General features: G+C 34.4%; 1 protein-coding gene across 2 annotated transcripts in view; it reads left to right on the top strand.

Annotated features, from left to right (window-relative positions):
• Positions 1 to 24,641, top strand: part of AFF3 (ALF transcription elongation factor 3) — a 679,787-nt gene that overhangs the window by 338,623 nt on the left and 316,523 nt on the right. For both annotated transcript variants that reach the window (XM_074213791.1, XM_074213792.1), the window contains exon 4: positions 6,468 to 6,512. In XM_074213791.1, the coding sequence (XP_074069892.1) occupies positions 6,468 to 6,512 (45 nt within the window). The remainder of the gene's footprint in view (positions 1 to 6,467; positions 6,513 to 24,641) is intronic.

Below are 24,641 nucleotides of genomic sequence, written 5' to 3'. Positions count from 1 at the left end.
TCTCCTCAGAAGTGCTAGATCTCTCTGGGTTAGAATCTATTTCTAATCTATGTCTCCTTGGACCCACCTTTTCACTTTCATTTCTTCATCTTTTTATGATTGTGGGGGTGGGGGGGCTGGGTCTCAGAGGTTTGCTTTTGAAGATCCTAGAGGCTTTGTTCACTTGATTTAGTAATTCCAAGGTTCAAGCAGGAGGGGGACTCTGGTTGCTTTCTCTGGAGTGTTTGAGGCCCTCAGCAGTAGGGTCTGAGTTGACTTTGAACAATGGGCTGGGTCCTGAGGGTGAGAGTTAATCTCCCTGAGGGGGTGGGGGTTGTTTACCATTTGTTCTGGGGAGAGGGCTCTTCTAAAGTATGGCACTCAGGTCCCAGCCCAGCTGGTCATTTTCTAGGCATTCTCTGAAACTCTCTGTGCTGGAACTCATCCTCCTGTAGCTCCTCTCCCCCCATCCAAAGATTCCATGACTAAAGGTGGCTCTTGAACCCACCACACACCAAAGCCTCTGTGGCTAATGCTGATCCTCTGGCTTCTCCCAGCTGCTGTACCTGCACTGGCTCTCTGGTCCTGCTCCCAGTTCATCCACAGTCCCCCAAGACAGACCTTGTTGGTAGGTATTCTCCTTGCTTCTCTTTCTGGGTTTTGTGGAATGAATTTCTGGTAGGAGATTTCTTTCATGTTATTTTTGAGGGGAGTCAGGAGCACTTAACATCATGCCTGTCTTCTCTCTGCCATCTTGGCTGGAAGTCAATGAATGACACAATTTTAATTTCATTTCCTCCACCATTTTCATAGGTCATGATAATCAAAATAACAATAAACAAAGCCCTGATTTGTAGCCTATTTCCACAAAATAAATTCATATGTTAAAAAATTTAAGTCACCTTTGGCTCAATGGTTCAACCATACCTTGACTCTCCATTCTCACTTCAATAGATGATGTCTTTTGAGTTCTATTTCATTTTTTGACCTCTTTGCCACCTGAGTTTACCATCTCACCACAAGCCCTTATCACCTCCACTCAGCAGCCAACATTATCCTCCTAAAACAGCACAGACCATTTCATCTGGTAGTCAATAAACTCCCAATGGTCCTCTATTACCTCCAAGATCAAACATAAAATCTTCTGTTTAACTTTTAAAGCCTTTCAAAGCTTGATTCCTTTTGATCTTCCCAGTCTTCTTATACTTTACTCACCTCTGCTGATTCTAGTATCTAATGTCACTGGCCATCTTGATGTTACTCAAAAAAAACAGCTTCTCTTCCTACTCTTTGTATTTTCAATGGTGCACCCATTTCCATGCCTGGATTCCTCTCTTTCTCCTGATCTCTTTCTTCTTGCTTCTTGTCTCAATTCAGTTTTCATCTTCTGCAAAAAGGTCCTCCTCAATATTCTAGTTCCTTCCCCCTGAATTGATTTCCAATTTATTTAGTATTTATATTATTTGTATATGTTGATCCCTGTAATAGATTCTGAGTTTCTTGAGGATAGGGATTATTTTTGCCTTTCTTTAAATTCCCAGTACTGAAAAGAATGCTTGATAAATACAAGGTACTTAATCAGTACTTACTGACATGACTTGACTTATAGGCCAAAGTCTGTTCCTACTTACTCCATTCCATTTCCCACAATCCCAACTAAAACTGATTTCTTAAATTCCAATCAGCACATTGTCGAACTGGTGTTTGACTTTGTGGCATAGTTATTTGTATGCATTTCATTTCCCCTTCCCTATCCCCACCCCCATTAGATTGTATGCCTTTTGAATTCAAAGTCTCTTTCATTTTTAATTTTTTTTGTTCCTGTCACCTTACACATAGGAAACATTTAATCAGGGTGTACTAGATTGAAATAAATTTAAATTATATTTTGTAATGTTTTGAACCTCCTAAAAAAAAGAGGATTGAGTTGTGCATATATCCTTAATAGCATGACTATTAACTTTTGGTGGGTATCAACATCAAAAAATTAGACTTTCAGAGTACTCCTGCTAGGCCCTGGACAACAAGAAAATATCTATCTATTAGCACTTCAAAATATATAAATAAGTGCTCCCAAGTATTTCATGCAGAATGCAAATCAGCACATGAGGTAAAAGATACTTCCCTCCTTGAAATCTCAACAGTACATAACAAAAGGACTTAAAACTGTAGTACTTCTATCCATTTTAAATTCTCGTGGTTTTCATGGAAAGGTTATCACCAGGCCAATGTAATTTCTGAGAATTGTGTTTTCCAAGGAAGAATCACAATGTTCATGAATGGCCAGTTATGCTTTCCTTCTGAATTCTAGTGTTGAGCAAGTTACAAAAAAATGGTAGGAGACATTTTCTCTCTATGTTGATCAGCTTACCTATAAAAAAAAAACAATTAAATTCAGTTCAGCAAATATTCACTAATCCTGGAATGCATCAGATACTGAAGTACATGCTGGGGAGATCAATTTAAATAATTGATACAGTCTCCAAGGAATTTGCAGTCTACTTAGGGAGATTTGATATGAATATGTACATTTAGATGTGATAAGAATAGAGACAAAATCCAGGTGAAGTCCTCTGAGTAGTTGAAGGGGGAAAAAATATGACTTTTGGATAGGGTGAGCTTCATTGAGGAGGAGGCATTCAGCTGAGATAGCCTTCGGGGGGGGGGGGGGGAGATTTCAACAGAAAATGAAGGGAATATTTTCCAAGGATAAGAGATAACATGAGCAAAGCATGAAAATGGGAGAAGGCAAGACAGAAATAGGTGATAGAAGAAAGTTCTATTTTGTCTACTGTATAGCCTTCATGAATAGGAGTAATAAAAATATGACTGAAAACATGGATTGGAAGACAGATCAGGGTCTTTAAAATTTATTGATCTTGTTTTGGTTTTATATTGCTTACATTTTCAAATACATTCTTCCATCCTTCCCAACCGAGAGTCATCTCTTATAGTATAGAACAAAAATTAAGGGGTGGGGGAAGATAGTACAGCAAAACTAACCAATTCTGATAATGTATACAATGTTTCACACTCAGTCTGCACTCCTACAAAGAAGGGAGGGAGATGCACTTTACACCCCTTTTTCATGAACAAGGTTTGTCATTAAGGTTATATAGTTTTTCAGTTTCTGTTTTTGTTCTTTGTAATCATTATATATACTGCTTACCTGGATTTGCTTATTCTACTTTGTATCAATATATGCAGAATTTTCCATGTTTTTTCCTGAAGTCTTCACCATTTCTCAATGGTATGATAATATTACACTGTTTTCATGTATTGCATTGAAAGTGGGAAGGAGGGGGATGGTTCAATTGAAGATATGGAACTAGAATTCACAGTCATTGAAAATGAATGGGTATAGCAAATGTGGAATGGGGAAGATTAAAAGATGCTGTCTCCTAATTTTTCAAGTAACTGGACAGGAAGCAGTTGTCATCAATAGAAACAAAGACATTAAGGAAGAGGTGAATTTTGATAAAAAATGAGGAATTCATTTTTTGGAAATATTGACTTTGAGGTACTACAATAAATGGAGATGACCAAAAGATCTGGGACTAGATCCTTGGTGAGAGAATGAAAGATAAAGATTTGAGAGGCATTTGTATACAGGTAATAGATGAAGTCAAAATAATGAATGGGATTTACAAAGGAAAGAAAAATAGAGATGAGAAGTTAACAAGGTTATTAGATCCTGTAGTAATATTCATTTTCAACGGGCAAAAGCAAATTATGAAACCAACAAAGGAGTGATCAGAGATGGAAAAGCACAAGAGTGCATTATCATAGAAGCTAAGGATGAAGGGAAGGGTAAAAAAGTTTCTGTGTAGTGAGCTTTCATGTAAACTTTTGGGGCTTTACTGTTCCTGTGAGTATTTTATGTACTTTGAAGTATAGTTGGCTACATCAAAATGAGAACTGACAATTATGTATTGTTTTAAACTTCAAGAAGTATTTCTATAAATCACACAGTCCACAGGCAAAAAAATTGAGAGGTGCATGGTGAGTATGAACAGTTTATATAATACAGAGGAGTTGCAATTTAAATCACTAGAGAGAACTTCCATAATGATAAAATTATAGATCCACTTGAGTATTTGTTTGTCTTATTTGATTCTCACAGCATCATGACTTGTATGAGAAATCATGCAAGTTTTATTATCCCCAATTTGTATATGAAGAAAATCAGACTAAAACATTGGTAATCATAAAAGAAAAAAAAAGATGATTGTCATTAAATTAAGTTGGAAAACTTTTTACATGAAAATCAATATAGCCAGAAGAAGAATGAAAATGGAATTTCTCTAAGAGGAGTCTTCTATCGAAGATATAAAATGAATTAATGAAAAAGATCTACTCCACAGTGGCATTTTATAGATGAAGAAAGTGAGACAAAAATGTAAAAAGTTCAAAGAAATGTCCAAAGTCACACAGGTAATAAGTAGTAGAGATAAACCTCTAGCCTAGGTGTTTTATAGTTCACTATAAGAATGCTCTTTCTTAAGTACCCTGCTGCTTCACTAGGGAATGAAGAAACCTGAACTTCATATGAACCAAGAGGAAAAGATGCTAAAAGAAGAAAATAGTCAACATTAGAAGAATTTAAAGTGGTGATTCTATGTGACATGAAGAATCCAACAAATAAATTCAAAAGAAGAATTTCAAAAAGATAGTTACATTAGTATGTTGTTGTTGAAACTATAAATTGGTCCAAATGTTAGGGAAAGTAATTTGGCATTAAATGAAAGAAAGGAAGGGGGGGAAGGAAGGAGGGAGGGAGGGAAGGAAGGAAGGAAGGAAGGAAGGAAGGAAGGAAGGAAGGAAGGAAGGAAGGAAGGAAGGGGAAGGGAAGGAAAGAAGGGGAAGGGAAGGCCAGGAGAGAGGGAGAGAGGAAAAGAGAAATATATCTACCCTTCAACACAAAGATCCCACTGCAGGATCTACGCCCTGAGGAGACAGTAACAACCAAAATATGTCACATAACAATTTCATAGCAACACTTTTTGTGACAGCAAAGAATTGAAAATAGTATAGGGAAATTGACTAGGTAATACCTAAACAAGTGTGTATTGTTTTTAAAGAAGAATTCAGAGAAGCATGAGAAGATTATGAACTGATTGATAAAGAAATAAGGAAACAGAACCAAGGAAATAGTATTTCTAATGACTACAACAATATAAATACAAAGAACAACTATACTGAACACTATATAAGACATTAACCAAAGCTAGTGCTAAAGAAGAGTTGAGAAATGTACCTCCCTCCGTTCTTTCCAGAAGTGAAAGACTAAGGATATGGAAAATTGATTATACCATCAAACTTAATTAATGTATTTCTTAGTTTCACTCTCTATCCTCTTCTCATTTTATAATAATTCTTATTATAAGGAATGGCTCAGTGTAGGGATGGTATGAGGAAGCTTATTTAGAGAAAAGGGTGAAATAAAAACAAAAGATAATTTTTCTTTATAAAATAATTAAGATTCAGAATGTTTAATGAGTTACTAAAGGTCACACAATTAGTCATGAATGAAACCCAAATGAACTTACATCTAAGTCTATAAAGCCTATAATTTTACTCTCTAGAAAGTTGATTTTATAATACCATTTTATAAGGCATTGTTTCTTAGAGAATCAATTAGACTTATATCATACTGGTATAATACTGTTGATGTTGCATGGCATTATTTAGGATATGTAATATGATAGAAAGACAAGGGTTTGAGCCTGAACTCTGCAGTTTACTCATTATGTGATCTTAGGTCAAGTTTCATCTGTAGTAGAGGAATAAAATTATCTCTCATACCTGCCTCATAAGGCTATTTTAGGCAAATTATAATTTGACAAATGCCAAGTACTACTCATACCTTACCTCAGTATGTCTCAGTTTCATCTCCTGTAAAATTAGGGGATTAAATCAGGTGATCTTCAAGGTGTCCCCATTAGTTATAAAAACTCATGAGTTTTTTAAATTGATATTTTATTGTTTTCACATGTGACAGTTATACTCTGCACATGTTGCCCAAATGCAATGAATGAGTTCTTATTCCTTGAAAGCTGTATTAGAATCCAAAACAGTCCTAAAAAGTTGCATGGTCAGAAAATGAGGACATGCTAAGAATTAGGATGTCAGTCAATTCTAAGGGACTTTTGGCTAATTTATCTGTGACATCAAAAGTCAAAATCCATAACAGGAGTCAAAAGAGTCTGACAACCAGAAGAATAATTATGAAGAAGCTTAAGGCAGGAAATGCAATAATGGATGGGACTCCAAAGGTGTAATAAAAATTCCCCAGTTTCCTAAGTTTAGGAGATCATGCCTGAGAGCAATTTGTGTACCTTCAGTATCATAATTCTATAAGTTAAAAATTCATTTCACTTCTCTTCATCTGGGCCTGTCTTTAATATCTCACTCTGTCTCTGTATGACTGCCCTTCCTAAGAATATTTAATATGTCTGGCTTACAGTTATATTTTCCTTTGCTTTCAGGACAGTGGATCAGGCGATAACAGCTGTGTTGAAGAAATATTACGGGTAGGACCTTTAAAAATCCAATCTATCATATTCTTGGGCATATAATCTAATTGAGAATAAAGTAGGAACTAGCAGACTCATTATGTCTTCCATATTACCCATCTTTAACTCTTTACTTAAATATATTGTTATTGTTGTTGTTTATTATTACCTAGAATAGTCATATTTGCTAACTAGATAATGTTTTCTATCATAAAACTTCTAGAAGGAAAGCAACTGAGCTACAAAGTGCCATAGTTTCTTGACAGAAACAAAGATGACCCCATACTTAATTGATCAGCAAGAAGATTGGAGGATAGAATTATAAATGAAAATGTATACTGTTGTTCACATTTGGATTCTTCCATTTTTCACACTACTATTAAAATCATCATTTAATGATCTGTACCTTTCACATGAGGCAGGAGCTGGCTTGCTATTTTTTTCCCTAAACCTAATTAGAATTGGTAGCACTCCAATGAGAAGGTAGTGTTCAGTGTCTGATAAATTATTTTCATATTGCTTTACATATCATTATTATCCTTATTACTACTTATATTTCAGAACTCCTTGAACAGTCACCTGCATTTTGTGTTCACTGTGTGAAACAGTTTCATACTCAGATTGGTCTAGGTTAGGCTGTTTCCATATTGAGTGTTTTCTTAAGTAGACAAACTTATAATCACGGTGTCATCTACCACCCATCATCTACCACCACTCATATTTTCTTTTTCAGAGTTGTAACCTAATAATTTGCATTTCTCAGAAAGCTTATATTTTACTGGGCAAAACACCAAGACAAATTAGACCAGATGGTATAGCAAATCCCAGCAGGAGAAAAAAACTTCATTTTAATATGTTTCTATCTTTTGGACATCATACACACTTTTTTCCCCCTAGAATTGTTATTGAATTTTAGTAATATACTTATTTTGTTTAGAATTTTGCATTAGTAATCATGCTGCTCCCAAAGGCAGGTTTCTTTCTCACAGATATTGTCAAATAATCATATGCTTCTCAAAGAGGCCAAATACTTTATTTAAGATTGATCTGTTGAGTGTCTTGTGATTTTTTTTCCTCTGGCAGTTTAAATTACAAAACATTTGTCAAAAGCAGGCAAATCCTCCTCTCCCTGCCTTTTCTGGTATTGAAATGTGCATTAAATTATTTCATTTTCTTCATGCAAATGTTTGTTTCAGCTTAAATTCAACCAATTAATTTATCAATAAATATTTATTGAGTACCCATTAGCTGCCGTAAGGCAGCATCCTAACTTCTCAAATAATAGTGTTTGCAATTATATGCTATTTTGTATATTATAAATATAATGCATTTCATTCACACACACACATAAATATATAAAACATATTATATCCAACATAGGGTGATACATGCATCCATAGTCCATTATTTACTTAAAATTAAACAAAGGGTTCCTATCATAAGTTTTAAAAATTGTACTATTCCTGATGAATGCATTCTCATGCTGCTTTGTCACTGTCCACAGTCCTGAACTTCAACTTCCCCAATATCACATATCTTGCTCTGGGTACCTGGGTATCACCATAGTTATCCAAAATGCTTTCAATATTGCCATAGGCTTTGTGGGGGTAAATAATGAGTACAGAGATGTCTTGGATAGGATGAAAGAATAGATTTAAAAGAGTCTCCTAAATTAAAATTTTGTCAAATGATGATGTTTGTAATTATGTAACAATAATTTATTATACATATCATAAATATATATTATGTAAATGCATTATATATATTTGTATATTATATATGTCTGGATTTTTATTTTTATATGTATATATAAAAATGATTAACAGAGGGGTTTTTTTTAAATAACATCTATAGCATATTGCTGTAGAAGCTCAGGAGCTGATAGAGTGATAATAATTGCAAGGAAGACCTTCTTGTATCCTCTCCTCATTTCTTGTTGATGGTATGAGTGAAGTCTTGACAGAATAAGTTCTGCTATTTAGGTGCATGATTCAAGAAATTACATGTATATGACTGTGACCCTCTTTCATAGGCTTGTGTTCTGAAATATATGATTATCCATTAAATTCAATCTGATACAGTCTTATTAAATTCAACAAACGTTTCTTAAGATCATGTGCAAGGTACCATACCAAACAGTAGACAAAGTTAAAAATTCCATAGTCCTATTCCTCAAAGAGCTTACTTTCTAACATACATTCTAGAAAGAGTTCTTTTCTTTATTTTTTTTTCTAATGTGACTGGGAATTTTACTTAGCTTTAGTTTGTTAATTTTCCTTCCTTCTTTCCTTCCTTTCTTTCAACTATTTCAGCCAGACTGTAAATGCAGTTGTCAGGCTGATCCCAATACTCATTGAGGAAAAGTTTTAACTGACTTCATTTTTCACCAGTTCACTTTAGGGCAATTGGGTATCATTCTGTTTCCAGAGGTTCACCATATTAGTGCCAACCTTAGTATGGAAACATTATCAACTTTAGCCCTCCTGACCTTAAGTAGTCTACCAGCTTCAGCCTCCCCAGCAGGGATTACAGATGTATACAATAATATGCAGTACTTTATGCCCAGTACTTTAAAGATGACTTAGAGTGAATTTCATCTGTGTATTCTTTTATTTCTACCACTAGGTCTATTATTCTTTAAGTTATGGGTTTATTTGTAGGGGATTATATATAGATTATATAGATACCAGTTAAAATTAAAAACATCACAGTTCATAGTTTCCATTCATTTTCCTTTTTCTGGAACTACCTTTTGCTCATAAATCAATCAAAGGATAATGTGTTTTGTCAATGAGTCACTGTTATTTAATAGAATAACTGTGATAATTGTTTTGTACAGGCTTATGTTTCCTCAATTCATGATATCTAAGAGCCAGATGGGTGCCTTTGGGCACATGATCACATGTATTTGATAATTATCAACCCCTTGCTTGACTTTCCCTTCCTTCCAACTCTCTTTTTTTGCTGACATGATTGCCTTAGAGTCATTTGAATCCAGCAGTATGTTCTAAAGCATAATCATTTTATATTCTTACTCTGTATATTTTAATCATGGGACCTAATAAATCTGTATGTTATTGCAAAATTCACTTAACCAAGGGAGAAATTATATCTGAGTTCTGAGAAGATTGGAGATCAGGTCTTGAAGTCCTTATGGCTGACATATGTTTGCAACAGACAGTCTTCCAAGTTATACGATATTTCATCCTTAAAGGTTCCAGTGCTGTAATACTTAGGTGCTTTCTGTTGCATTATCCATTAACGTAGAATGGCATTAACATTTGTTCAGCAAATAAAATCTGTTTAGAGTTTAATGGGTTTCTGCAGCACTAGAATCCAGGATGCATAAGTTTTAGCCAAGACAGTTTTAGAAGGCAATTACAAAGTCATACTGAGGGGTACAATCTATATAATACAGTATACAATCATGATAAAAACCAAGATATGAATATAAATAAACGACTTTGGATAATAGAGATTCTGGATAGTATCTCAGTGACAACATAGAAAGAGATACTGGTAGTGATGGATAAATCCCTTTTACTTCTTCTGACCCTCTTGGTGACACTGAAACATTTTTACTGGATTAATATCTTTCTATAAAGGAATTTCCTTGAGAGCAAGGATTTTCCACTTTTCTATGCCCAGAGCCCATCATAGTGTTTAGCCCATAATAGACTCTTAATAAATGTTTGCTGATTCACTGATTAGCCATCCCTCTTGCCAAATACTATTGATTCTCTCACTCTAGTACCTTTGAGAATTGTTGCCCACTCTCCATTCTTACTATCAATACCTTAATACGGTCTACCTCACCATTTGATCTAGACTAAATTATACTAGATTCTGAACTAGTCTCCCTGTCTCCACTTATCCCCTCCTCTAAATCATCCTATACACAAACACTTTTATTAACCAGTTTTCCCAATGGATAGATCTGGCCATGTTGTTCTCTACTGAAAAACCTTTAGTCTCTATTTTCTTTATTCTCATTTACATTCTAGTCCTGCATTTCCTGGCACATGCTAGGGACCTCCATTCTGATGGTTTTATTATTACCACACATTCCACCTTATTCAAGCTAAGCATTCTTCACAAAGCCAGATCTTTCTCTTGAGCTTTCTGATTTTCTCAATGTTCTCTTTCCTTTGTTTAATCATACAACTTCATATATTTTTCAGATCTGACTTTAGACATTTATTAGCAGATGATCCTTGGCAAGTTATTTAACCCTGTTTCCTTAGTTTCCTCACCTGTAAAATAATCTGGAGAAGGAAATGGCAAACCACTTCATTATCTCTACCAATTAAACCCCAAATACAATCACAGAGAGTCAGACATGACTGAAAACAACTCACCAACAGCAACAATACCCCCACAGCTTTCTAATGACCTTTGACTATTATCCCATTGATCCCCATGTCCTGTGTGTTTCTTCTTTTGCAATGTTTCTCACATTAATCATTCTGCCTGCCACCACCAATCCAGGTTTTGATCCCTATTACAAGACTCCCTTAACTGAAATTCCTGTTCCACATCTCTTGTCTTTCTATTCAGGTCTGCATACCATGGCCAGTTGAATCTTCCCAAACCAACACTTTCAGCATGCCACAATCTGGCCCTGCTACAGTCCCTATTTTTCCATTACTTCCATAATACAATACTCTAAGGTAGCCAAACTTATGTCCTCATTATTCCTAAGGTATGTCATTTACATTCTTGTTATCATGCCTTTGCTCATGGTATTCCTTGTAGATGCAATAATTGCCCTTTCTGGATAACAGAATTTGTTTCAGTCCAAGTCTCAACTCCATCAAACTTTTCACAAATACCCAACCCATACAGGTTACTCATCTTCATATTCAAATTGATTTTATTGTTTCTGCTTCATGAAACTACCTTTCCCATTTCTGTAACTTTTCACTGTCTCCTATGTCTGGAATGTGCTTTCCCTCTTCTCTTCTGACTCAAAATCTCTAGATGTTTTCAGGTGATAGCCCAAACACTAACTTCTGATAAATCCTCTTTATCACCAAAGTGATTTGTGCCTTCTAATCTACATATTCATATGTCATATATATATATATATATATATTCATACAGTTATATAAAGCTAGATAGTCTCACCACTAATTTTGTTCTTAACATGTGCTGCCTTATATTGTTAGTTTTATTTTTATGTATTTATCCTGTCCTTCCTGCCATCTATTCTCTACACTCCTTACTCTCAAATACCATGTGTTCCTTTTTGTATATTACTCACAGCAATTAGCTCAGCACATTGTACTTAGTTATCTTTCATAGAGAATAAAGGGATCTTGGAGTCATCTAGTTTCATCTTCTTTTGCAGAGAGGTTACATGTTTAGCCCAAGGTCATAGGTAGTTAGTAGCAAATTTTAAACATGGATTCTCTAACTCCCAATTCAGTATAGACAGTAAATAACCATTTCATATTTGATTTCCAATTTGTATTGTGACATGTTATCTATTTCTAAAAAAGCAGGAATAAGTGGATCAAAGACTGGACTTATTCTGGGTACCAGACCACAATCAGGCTGGTGTTTTGTTGGATAGTTCACAGTTAATTCATTCATTTGTTTAACAGAGCATTGCTTCCACTAGGGAAGAAATGCGCCAATCAAATGGCAAAATCAATCCTGGAATACTATAGTGAAGCACCTCATTATTATCATAAGTAAAATAAACCCTCAAAGTAAAACTAAAATAAAGACCTATGGAAACATCTGAAAAGGGCGTATGTTATATCTTGCTATAAAAGAGCACCATAATAGTTGTCAGAAATTCAGATTACTCATCTCAACCATAATATTTACCAATTAGTTACCTTGAGCAAACCTTTCTAGAACTTATTTTCAGCACCTGACAAATGATGGTATTGGACTTGATGAACTTTAAGTGCTCACATTCTCTATATATATAAAGGTAAGAAATACTAACATATTTGTGAGTGGATTATGTGATGTCATAGAGCAGTATGATTATTAAATAACATGTTTACCCTTTAAGGTAGATGATCTTTAAGTCTTTTCCATCTCTAAATCCTATGATTTCCTCATGGTGTTCATTAAATCTTTTTAGGCTCACAAACTCTATTTAGTCCCACTATTTTGGCTGTGATTAACTAATAGATGTACCTTTTATCCTAAGAAAACATGGACTAAGAATGCAATATATGAATCAAAGAGGTAACTGTGATGTTGTGGAGAGACAGACAGACAGACACCCTTGATTTCAGGAAAACTCAAGTTTGAATCTCAGCTCTTGACATAGTCAGTTTCTAACCCTAAGCAATTCACTTCCCCTCCCAATGCCCCAGATTATTCACTAAGATTACAAGTTACAAAAGAAGTCCTGATTGGTATAAGGAGTGTTGAAATCTTCCCTTTCATAGTCAAAGTAAGATATCTGATCCTTTACCTCCCAATGTGCATTGCAACATGCTGAACTATGAATGAAAAGCAATATAAATTAACTAAGGTCTTTTCTCTCAAGGAGCCTGTTTTAGCCTGTATTCTTTCTATATTAGAGGTTAAAAAACTGGTATTGAAAATAAATATGATAAAAAATTGAATGCAATAAAGATGTTAAGAGTTCAGTGAGATAACTTGAGAGATAAGAATGTGAAGGATTAAGGGTAGGATCAAGGAAAGGGGAAGAGAATAATTATTTATTTGGTACCTACTATGTGCTAATTTTGTGCTAAGCACTTAACAAATATTTCATTTCATCCTCACATCAACCCTACAAGATAGGTGCTGTTATTATCCCTATTTTACCATTGAGGAAACTGAGGCAAAAAAGAATTTATGACTTGACGAAGACCATGCAGTTAGTGTCTGAGGCAGGATTTAAACTCAGGTCTTCCTAACTCCAGGTCTAGAGTTTTAACCATTTGGCCTCCTAGGGAAGGTTTCATGGAAGAGGTAAACATAAAAAGATAAGGATTAGGAAAGGCTAAATGACTTGCTTAGGGTTAGAATTCATATGGTTAGAAGTATGAATTAAACCTGGGTTTTTCTGATTGCAAAGCCATCTCTGTGCATTACACCACAGTTACCTCTGCATTACAAATTTTTAATGGGTAGTGCACTTTTCCCTTTTTTCTTATTTCTGATTATTATTATTATTTTAGTCCATGTTTTCTGAGCATATAAAGTACAATTATTAGCCAATCATAGCCAAAATGTTGGAACCAAATAATGTTAGTAAACTCAAGAAGAATTATTGGTTCCCACAGTAGGAAAATCAAAGAATTTGGAGAGCTTAACAGTATTGAGGAATCTATATCAACCAGAAGAGATGTGGGTAGAAGTATGTGAAGGACTGATAATGGGTAGCACATTTAGTATATATTCAAAGGATAGCAATTATCGAATTTTTCTGAGGTAATAAAGTACATTGGAGGAGCAGTGTGAGACAAAACTTAAAAGACTGCTAAATTTCATTCCTCCTTAATGCTTGCATTAAAAAAAACTCCATAAATTCTATTGCAGGTTGGGGTAGGATCAGGGAGACCCACCATGTATTCTATTATCCATCCACTTTGGTGTATGATCCATAGTTAAACTATTTCATGGGCACTGATTAGTTTTAAAGACATTCCTATGGGCACTAGTTCTGTTTTGTTTGACAAAAGTCATTTGGCTGCAATGGTAAGCTCCACAATTATTTGGGAAAGAGGATAAATTAATATCAATCTAAATATATACAAGCTCTATTAGAGTTTTTGTAACTATATGTTGGCAATACTTTAAAGGACATTCCTGATCAGGTATGCTTTATGACCTCTGAAATGACCTTCAATTCCAATTCTGTGATTCCATGAATGTGCTATGGTTATATGTAGAGAAAAAATAATAAAAATGGGAGAAAAATATATAACACTGGTGATGTTCTTCTAATTAATTATGCTATTCATTCCATCATGAATGTGATATTGATAAAGGTAAAGGAAACCAAAGCATATTTCATGGGCTAAATGAAAAACAATTATAGGCTTCCTTCAAGACTCTTTCAAAGGATTATATTCACAATTTCTTCTGGGTATACTTTAAAATTGGCAGTATTAGGTTTTCACATAATTTTAGGGCATTAAACATGCTCAATATTTATTTTATCTGTGTTTCTGGCCCTGCAAAATATACCAACAATAACAAGAAAGAGAAATGAGGGGCAGCTAGGTGGCTCAGGGGATAAAGCACCAGCCCTGGAGTCAGGAGTACCTGGGTTCAAATCCGACCTCAGATACTTAATAATACCTAGCTGTGTGGCCTTGGGCAAGCCACTTAACCCCAATTGCCTTGCAAGAACCTAAAAAAAACCAAAAAAAAATGAAAGAGAAATGAAATGGTTGAAAATGAATCAAAAAGAGGTGATTTTCTTTACTACCTTAATACACATGCTATGCATTTGGTTGACACTTGTTGGGTGAATGAATGAAAGTTTAAATGAAGAGGAGGCACCTATTTATACAGAATAATACCTTTCAATAAAAGAATCTTCACATCTATGATTAGAATATGCATGATTTAACATAATACATGTCATCACAGTGGTTTCCACAGCATTCCCTTTGTTTTTTTTCCTTACTCTCAATTTGAGTGTGTTTTTGTTTTCATGACACCTAGAGCATGGCAGCATCCCCTTAAACCACATCCAGAATGGTAGATTATTGTAGATGTTTAATATTTCAGTCATGGTTTGCTATCTTGGTTTCCTATTCATCATTTTATGTTGCTTTTTATTCTCTGTGTGAGTTGTGGTGTGACATGATGAAAAGTCCCTTAGTCTTCAAATCAAAAGATCTAGATTCAAGGGCTGTTTTTTTTTTCCTTTTCTATGAGACCCTGAAAAAATCCCTTTTCCTTCTTGAACCTCTATTTCCTCATCTGTGAAGAAGAGATAATGAAAGCTGATTTTTATAGTGTTTTAAAGTTTTCAAAAATACTTTATATGTGATATTTCACTTAATCCTAACAATAGCCCTGATGAGGAAACAAAATTAGGGTTTATAGAGGTCAAGGGAGTTCTTATGGTCACATAACTGGTGTCATGAGCCCAGATATCTACTAATAATAATCCATTATTTTTTGAAATATATACTATCTGCTCCCAATAAAGATATGTACAAAATATTGTATAATCAGAGTACATCATTGGTCATGGGATTGTAGGAGCCTTAGATCTAAAAAGTTAGAGGGAACTTCAGATGATATAATATATAACCCCCTCATCTTACATAGGAGAAAATTTGAGGTCAAGTGAGACTAATGAAACTGCCCAAGATTGAATAAACAATAAGAAGTAGAGGCATGATGTTAATGTTACCTTCACTGTTACAAATTACAACATGAACATATTTGCTGATCCCGTGCGACTCATATATATTATCCCATAAGTTTGTCACAAGTAGTTCTCCAAACCAACTCATCCAACTTCCTCACTTTCTTTTGATGCCACAAGGCTATAAGTATCTCAATTATTTATTTTCCCTACTATTTACCATATGTCTATTCCACTTTCTTTTCCCAATTATATATTGATTTGAATATGTCATTTTATTCTGGTTCTTCATAATTCTTTATGTGATACAGTCTCTTCCCAGTCACTATGTCCTTCTCCATTGTATTCTAGGAGATACTAACTTTTCTTAATTCCTTACAGACTATCATGTTCCATGATGCACAGTCACACAACTACATAACCACTGATTTTGAAAATGTGGGCCTTTATTTCCTGGGAGAACTTTGGGATCATTAAAGGGGCTTTGAAATTTACCAAATGTAATTCAGAGCTCTCTCTTACTTTTTTCCTAAATTTTGTCCCAACTCATTGTCCATTTGTCACTGTCTAATGTTTGTATTTGTGTGTATATATATATATATATATATGTATATATATATATACACACATCTATGTTCTCTAAATTGTTCAACTATATGTCATATCTGGATAAGAGGTTCGTGGATCTTGTGTAAGTTTACACCAAACTCTGAAATGGTTATGATTCTTATCCAAAAGACTCTGCAATACTTCTGGGCTTGTTATCTGAAAAAGACCTTACCCTTCATGAGACAGGGCTTTTCATTTTGCTATGAAATATCAAATATTATGTATATTATTTAAAGTTTATCTGTAACTATACTGATCACATAGTTTCTCATTTTCAAAAACTTAAAATCTATCAGAACCAGTAATTATTGCCACTATTGACTTTGTTTAAATCAGTGGTTCTTTGTGATTAATTGCAAGCTGAACACAAGCTGTTTCTCATTACCTTAAAAAAGTTAAAATCTATCAGAAACTAGAAATTGTTGCTGCTATTGATATTGTTTAATAAAGATTTATTTGTAACACTGAAAAACATACAGACGTTAATAGATGAATTTGAGTAACATTATTACACAAAATTTAAAGGTCAATAAAATTCCACTTATTTTCAAACATACCAAGGATGTTCTCCTTGACAATTTTAATTGTTAAAGTAGTGCACTAATAGTCCTCACTCCTAGAGAATATTTCTTTTTTTTCTTTTTTTTAACTTAAATTTATTTTTATTAAAGATATTATTTGAGTTTTACATTTTCCCCCAATCTTGCTTCCCTCCCCTTCCTCCCCACAAAGAGCTCTCTGTAAGTCTTTACTTTGTTTCCATGTTTTACCTTGATCCAAATTGGGTGTGATGAGAGTGAAATCATATCCTTAAAGAGAAGAGAAGTCTAAGAGGTAACAAGATCAGACAATAAGCTATCTGGTTTTTTTTCTAAATTAAAGGGAACAGTCCTTGCACTTTTTTTCAAACTCCACAGCTCCTTATCTGGATACAGATGGTACTTTCCTTTGCAGACAGCCCAAAATTGTTCCTGATTGTTGCCCTGATGGAATGAGCAAGTCCTTAAAGGTTGAGCATCAGTCCCATGTTGCTGTTAGGGTGTACGGTGTTTTTCTGGTTCTGCTCATCTCACTCAGCATCAGTTCATGCAAAACCCTCCAGGTTTCCCTGAAATCCCGTCTCTCCTGGTTTCTAATAGAACAATAGTGTTCCATGACATACATATACCACAGTTTGCTAAGCCATTCCCCAATTGAAGGACATTTACTGGATTTCCAATTCTTTGCCACCACAAACAGGGCTGCTATAAATATTTTTGTACAAGTGATGTTTTTACCCTTTTTCCTCATCTCTTCAGGGTATAGACCCAGTAGTGGTATTGCTGGGTCAAAGGGTATGCACATTGTTGTTGCCCTTTGGGCATATTGTTGCCCTTTGGGCATAGAGAATATTTTAAAAAAAAATTAAAGCCTTTTGTATCTACCACTTGTATTTTGATTATCTTTCATAATATAGAATTTTTCATTTTGATATGGAATAAATAAAAGGCACAATTTGAAGGAATCAAGTTAATGAATTTGCAGGGTAATTTTGTTAATTATCTGCAAATCAGTTCTAGTATGCTGTGCCTAAAGCCGTTCTAGTAACATTTCTTATACATCCCAAGTATGTCTACAAGGATAGCTTTGTGGGGGGTGGGGGGGATATATTTATAATACTGAAAATAACATCAAAAATTTTCTTTTACCTTCTACAAATTGCAGGGTGCTAAATTACAATGAGTTACTGCAAATTGCTTTGGCACATGAACAAAAAAGTTTAGAATAATTCTCATTTTACAAAATGACAATTTTCTAAGGAAATATGTGGAATTGAAGATATAAAGACCCTAAAAACTTAGAATATTGATAATAATCATATATTTTAAAAAATATTGTTTACCTGTGGTGCTGATAATCACTTAGAGTTGCAGAACTAAAAGGCTTTTAACAATTTAATTTTCTTCTTTTTTTTTTGCCATTACATTTTATATGATGTTTTGCTGGTTCGAGTACATTTGATTTATTTGTAGATTATTCATTTGCTCCTCAACTCACTCAGTAAATGAAATTTGGGATAGCTTTTCAGCAAAGCAAAAAGTGATTTGAACTCAAATGTTTGTCCCATTAATGTTCAAGATTCAGATTATATGCTTGTTTAATGGTGATTTTATTCTGTTATTTTTAGTGTTTTCTATTTAAAACCCATGATTCTAGGAATATTGTGAATAGAGAGATTACAGCAGCAAGAATCTTGGTCAGGCCCTTTACTCCTACAAATTCAACACTTTTTGAGTCTTCGTTATTTTCTGGATATCATCTCTCAGCTAACCTGTTTTTACTTTGAGAGTAACAGATTAGAAAAAGTAGTCAATACTTTGGTCATTCTTAAAGTTGCCCAAAATGCTGACCTTAAATGCATTTAGGGCCATAAGCTATAAGAGAATTGACTTATTTTGTTTTACTTTATATAAATGGATCCAGGACTTTCCCTTAAACATAACAAACAAGTTTATTTGGGTTGGTTTATTAGTGGAGAGTTAAGGGAAAGGGAGTGATCAGAATAGTCCTATAATTATATTTTCCTCATTTTCCTGTGAAAGATGATACCTTTAAATTGTAGTCATTCACTACTGTTTCAAATTCATTCAAGAATTTTTAATGGTATGTATAAATGGACAATATTGCCTTAATTTTTGTCCTGTGCTATAGACAAAGGCAAAGGATCAGAGATCCTTACTTTCAGGGTACTTTGCAGTTGAATGTACATTGAAGTATCTGTGTTCCTTGTTTCTGTGTAAATTTCTGGGAACTGTGTAAAAATCTTCTAAGAACAACAGCTATTATTCCTGTCTTATTATTTCAAGACCTCCCTTAAATACTGATGACTTCTCTCTGTGAATTATCTCCAGTTCTATACTTCTTATTGATATATATATATATGTATATATATATATATATATATGTTTGTATGTTGTTTTTCCCATTGTACTATCTGTCCTTGAGAGTTAGAAATGCCTTTTATTTTTCTTTATACTTAGCAAATTTACACATAGTAGTAATGCTTGGCAGTTGCTTAATGAATACTTGTTAACTGAATGATCTGAAACTGCTCGGGCAGGTTCAATTATAGATTATAGGATCATAGATTTAAAGGTGGAAGGGATTTCAGAGGTCACAGAATCCATTTTCCTTGCCCACACTCCTTTCATTTTAAAGGTGAGGAAAATGATACCAAAGGATATTAAATTGATGTAATCATATGTAACTATAGAACAACTTTCAAGGAAATAATGCAACACAATTTGCCACACCAGTTAATATGACATTGTTTCATGCTCACTTTGACATTCAGTGTCTGAATCATTTTGTCTTCCCATTGAGTTAAAAGATATTGTTTGCTCAATTCTCCCAATATACTTGTGAATTTTCATTAAACATATTATGTCTGCAAAAGAGACCACACTTAAAAAAATTAATCAGCCTTTTTAAGTCCTTTAAATTGTTTTCAATGATAGAAAACACAGACCCCTTAAAATTTGCCAGAGCTGCATTTTTTGCAAAATGACCTACAAATAAGAATCCAGGAGTCTTAAAGAACTGTGCTTTCAAATAAGGCACTCATACGAAATTGCTATTGCAAATGACCAGAGTATGGATGGAAAACAGTCACACTGGAGATGATCAGATTGCAGGTAGAAATTAGATGGCAACAGTTCTCTAGACTATGAGATTTTTTTTAAAAAAAAAACCTTCTTCTCTGCTTTCAAAATGCACATTTATCATTTGGCCTCTTGTAGTTTCCATTTCCTTGGTATGTTCCCCTTCTCCCTGTGAAGCCAGTCACTAGGGAGTGGTGGGGGGTGGAGAAGAAAGAAGCCAAGGAGTGAAAAATCAAGCTTTTTCTTTTTGGCAGTTTTGCATATACACATATATTATACATCATCTGCATTGTTTGTTTTATGTGATATTGGGAGCCCACTGTGATCTTTATAAAAAAAGTCTTGCAAATAAACACTCAACTATTAAAAACAGGAGATTATGGTGACTGTAGTCTTCCACTAAGACTAGCCACAGCAGAGGGTTTGCAAAGATGATTAATCACCTCAGCACAAAAGGAGAGAAAAGGAGATTTGTTAAGAATAAGCAGGGGGCAGAATGTCAGCTCTGGGGGGTGAAACAATTGTCCGTTTAATAATGCATTTTTTTAAAAAAAAGTGCACCACATCAAAAGCAAAACACACAGCTGTAGGAAAATGAAATGAGAAAGCATTAGGCAAAATGTTTGTCTCGGTGGACAAATGTTTAGGAAATTGTATTAGTAAGCACTTCGACTTCACTCTTTGAAAAAATCACCTTTTTTCCCCCAGTGGTTGAGGGTTCTCGATCGCATGTTGTTGTTCAGTTATTTCAGTTCTATCCAACTCCTTATTACCCTATTTGGAGTTTTTGTGGCATAGATACTGGAGTCGTTCTCTTCTCCAGATCATTTGACAAATTAAAAACCAAGGAAAATGTGTTTAAGTGACTTGCCCAAAGTTATTCAGCTAGGTGGTGCAGTGGATAGAGCATTGGACTTGGAGTGAGGAGGATGGGTATTCAGATCCAACTTCAAACATTTGACACTTAATCCTGTTTCCCTGATGTTTAGAGCCATCTCCAGTCCTCCTGATTTCTATCTGGCCACTGCACCCAGATGGTTCTGGAGGACACAGTGAGGCTGGTGACCCCCTCACTCAAATCCGGGTCCTGTGCTGGTCATGCTTTCACCTCCCTGATGTTATGGCTCTCTTCGAGGACAAAGTACAAAAAACATCAAACAAAAACAAAACTACAATATCTGAAGCCAGATTTGAACTTAGTAAGACTCCTGGCTCAGCACTCTATGTACTATGGCCCCACCTGGCAACCAACCCTGATCACATTCAGCATGTATATTGGACCTTGCTGCCAGCAAATGAAATCTGGTTATTTATATGCACAGAGGATTCCTCTCTGAGGAACAGGGTCCTAAACATCCTTGACAAACTATAGCATAAATAAATGTCAGCATTTATACTGTCTACAATTGACAATGGGCAACACGAGCAATTCTGTACCTTAAAGTTGCCACTATGCTAATTTCTGCATTTTCTCCTCAATTACAGAAGATAGGGTAGGGTTCAAGTTTATGTTAGGAAAGGCAAAGAATGTCTCCTTAGAGTCTCTGATCTCAGTCTCTGGACTCATATTGCCCTTCCAAGGTTGGTGTACAGTGATATCACTCAGTCCTAAACTTGGAGGAAAAAGTCTGGGACTCTCTACATTGCCAAACTGGCTAAAATAATGTTAACTAGGGTTACCTAATATATTTTATATACATAGCCTCATTTGATTCTTCCAACAATCATATGAGTTTAGTCTCTGTCTGCAGTATTATCCCCCTTTTACAGAAAATATTATCCTAGTAGGGGAACTGGCTTGCCTGTGATCAAACATTTAGTAAGTGGCAGAGACTGGATTCAAGCCACAGTCTCTCGCTTTCCCATTCTACTATGCTCCCTCTGCTCCTCCCCAACCACTATACCACTTCCAAGTCTAGTCATAATGACTAGAAATCTTTGGATCAATTCATTTGTATGAGAAATCGTGAAAAGTCTTTCCTTGCTTTTGGGGATTCAAATCAAGGTAACTTCAGAATCATGGGGCAGCTATGTGGTTCAGTGAATAGAGCATGGGGCCTAGAGTAAAAAAAAAAAACATGAATTCAAATTCAACCTAAGATACTTACTAATATTTTACCTTGGGCAAATTACTTAACTTCTGCCTGCTTCATTTTCTGCATCTGCAAAATGGAAATGATAACAAGGGATGAGAGCATCAAATGAGATATTTGTAAGATGTCATGTGTAAGATTCTTAACACAGTGCCTAGAATCTAGTAATCATTATATAAATAGCTATTATAGTTATTATTATAGAAACTGAGATTTAATTTCTTGCAACATTTATTAAGTACCATGATATGCTACATTGAGCATCTCCACTATACTCTAATAATTAGAATATTTTAGTTGTGTACTAAAAAATATGCTACTTTTCTTTCAAAAATCTTGAGTAATTTCCAAGAAATTATTTTTGCACCGAGCAAACTGAGACAAATTACATATTCTCTTTAACTTCTCCACTATTTTCTTACTTTTTTTATATAAATCTATCCTCTTTTCCTCCTCTTCTCAGTTCCAGGAACCTATTTCTCTTCATGCTGACTTTTTGTTTTGGTTTTTGCAAGGTAATGGGGTTAAATGACTTTCCCAAGGTCACCCAGCTAGGGAATTATTAAGTATCTGAGGCCAGATTAGCACTCAGGTCCTCCTGACTCCAAGGTCAGTGCTCTATCCACTACACCACCTAGCTGACCCTGAGTCTATTTCTTTTCTTACTATCTAATAATGCTTTTTATTCCCTTCACACACACACACACACACACACACACACACACACACACACACACAGAGAGAGAGAGAGAGAGAGAGAAAGTAACAATTTTCTGCTATCTCACCCTTTCTATCTTTTCTATAGTTTGGGTAGCAGAGGAAGAGAAGTAAAGGAGTAGTTTTATTGTTTCCTGTCATTTTATCTTTCCTCACTCATATCATTCCTTATGTCTGTTCTCTACTTCTAGACCAGGGATGGATAACATTTTTTTTTTCTGCCAAGAGTAATTGGGATATCTATAGCAACATTTGAGAGTCATATAAAATTATCAATTTAAAAATTAGCCTCCTATATTTGGTCAAACCTTAATTAATTCACCCCTAAAAAATTCCTAGTTCTATTGAATTTTTTGTCCTGCCTGTGGTTTCCATGGTAATACCCATCCAAATTATTTCAAGGGCATAGAAAAAGAATTCTTTACCAGGGGTCTATGACATTTTTGTTGTTTTTTTAATTTTATTTTTTCTAATTACATGCAAAGATAGTTTTCAACACTGATTCTTTTGCAAGCTTTTGAGTTTCATAATTTTTTCTGCTATCATCCCTTTCCTTCTTCCTCCTCATGATATAGGTTTCTTGATATAAGTTGTAAATATGGACTTAGTGTTTAAAATATTTCTATTAGTCCTGTTGTGAAAGAAGAATCAGAACTAAGAGGGGGGAAAATCATAAAAAAGAAAAACTATAAAAGAAGTTTTAAAAAATGAACTCAGTATGCTTTGCTCTGCATTCAGACTCTATAAACTGAGTCCATCATAGTTGATCATCTGTGAGATTATTTTAAAAAATATTTAGATAACTTAATTTCCATATAATTTATTTCCTGTTTTTTGCATTTAAAATTATAATTCTGAAAAATTCATAGACTTGACAAAGGAGCCTATGATACAAAAATGATTAAAAAAATCTCTGATATTGACCAAACCACAATACCAAACTCACAATGCATGGGCCACCTTTCTGACTAACTCTATTTAGATTAGGTCTTCCTGCAGTCTTATCAGTACTTTGTCTTTCCTCAGCTATAATTAGTTCTCTTCCTTAGTAATTTTCTTGTATTTGGTCTATTTTATCCATTGATTTATAAATTCCTTGAGGCAGAGACTGTGTCTATTAATTTATCAGAAATGTTCTTACTATCTACATAATAAAAAACTAATATACTGCCAAGTAAATGTCTCCCTTATTCACTGGCTAAATTTATACAACAAATGTTTGTGAGATTTTGTGGTTTTTTTTTAGTTTTTCTTCATATAATTCTTTGGAATTATAGATTATGCCTAGTCTTATTCTAGCATTTTCTCCTCACAGTATAAACAACAGGCAAAGAATAAAGCTAACATTTAAAGACATATTCACTTAAGGGAAGAAAGAAACAGAGACCTCTCAGAACATAAGTCCCATTGACAAATATCCCTTTTCTCCTTGTGACAAAAGTCAAGTAACTCCACCATAATTTTGATTTGGTTCACACTGTTTTCTACACTTCTTCCATGATGGGTTATCTCAGGTAAAAACATACAGACAAATTTGGGAGTAGAAATTTTATATTCTGGATATATTACAGTTAGTTTAATTTTAAGGTTCATCTTGGTATGAATCTGAGGCTGAATATGAAGTTCTAACCCATATCAACCTAAATTGAACTGGACTTTTTCCTCTTAAGCTACTCTATGGACATACTAGATCTTTTTCTATGTATCAGGAATAACCTCTAAGTTCAAGTAAAAAACTAATTTCAATTCAATCTAATAAGAATTTTTGAAATCATCATCATCA

This window comes from Macrotis lagotis, chromosome 1 (genome assembly GCF_037893015.1).
Source record: "Macrotis lagotis isolate mMagLag1 chromosome 1, bilby.v1.9.chrom.fasta, whole genome shotgun sequence".
Taxonomy (NCBI): Eukaryota; Metazoa; Chordata; class Mammalia; order Peramelemorphia; family Peramelidae; genus Macrotis; species Macrotis lagotis.
Note: the sequence above shows the minus strand (reverse complement) of the source record. Positions and strands in the feature narration are given on the sequence as shown.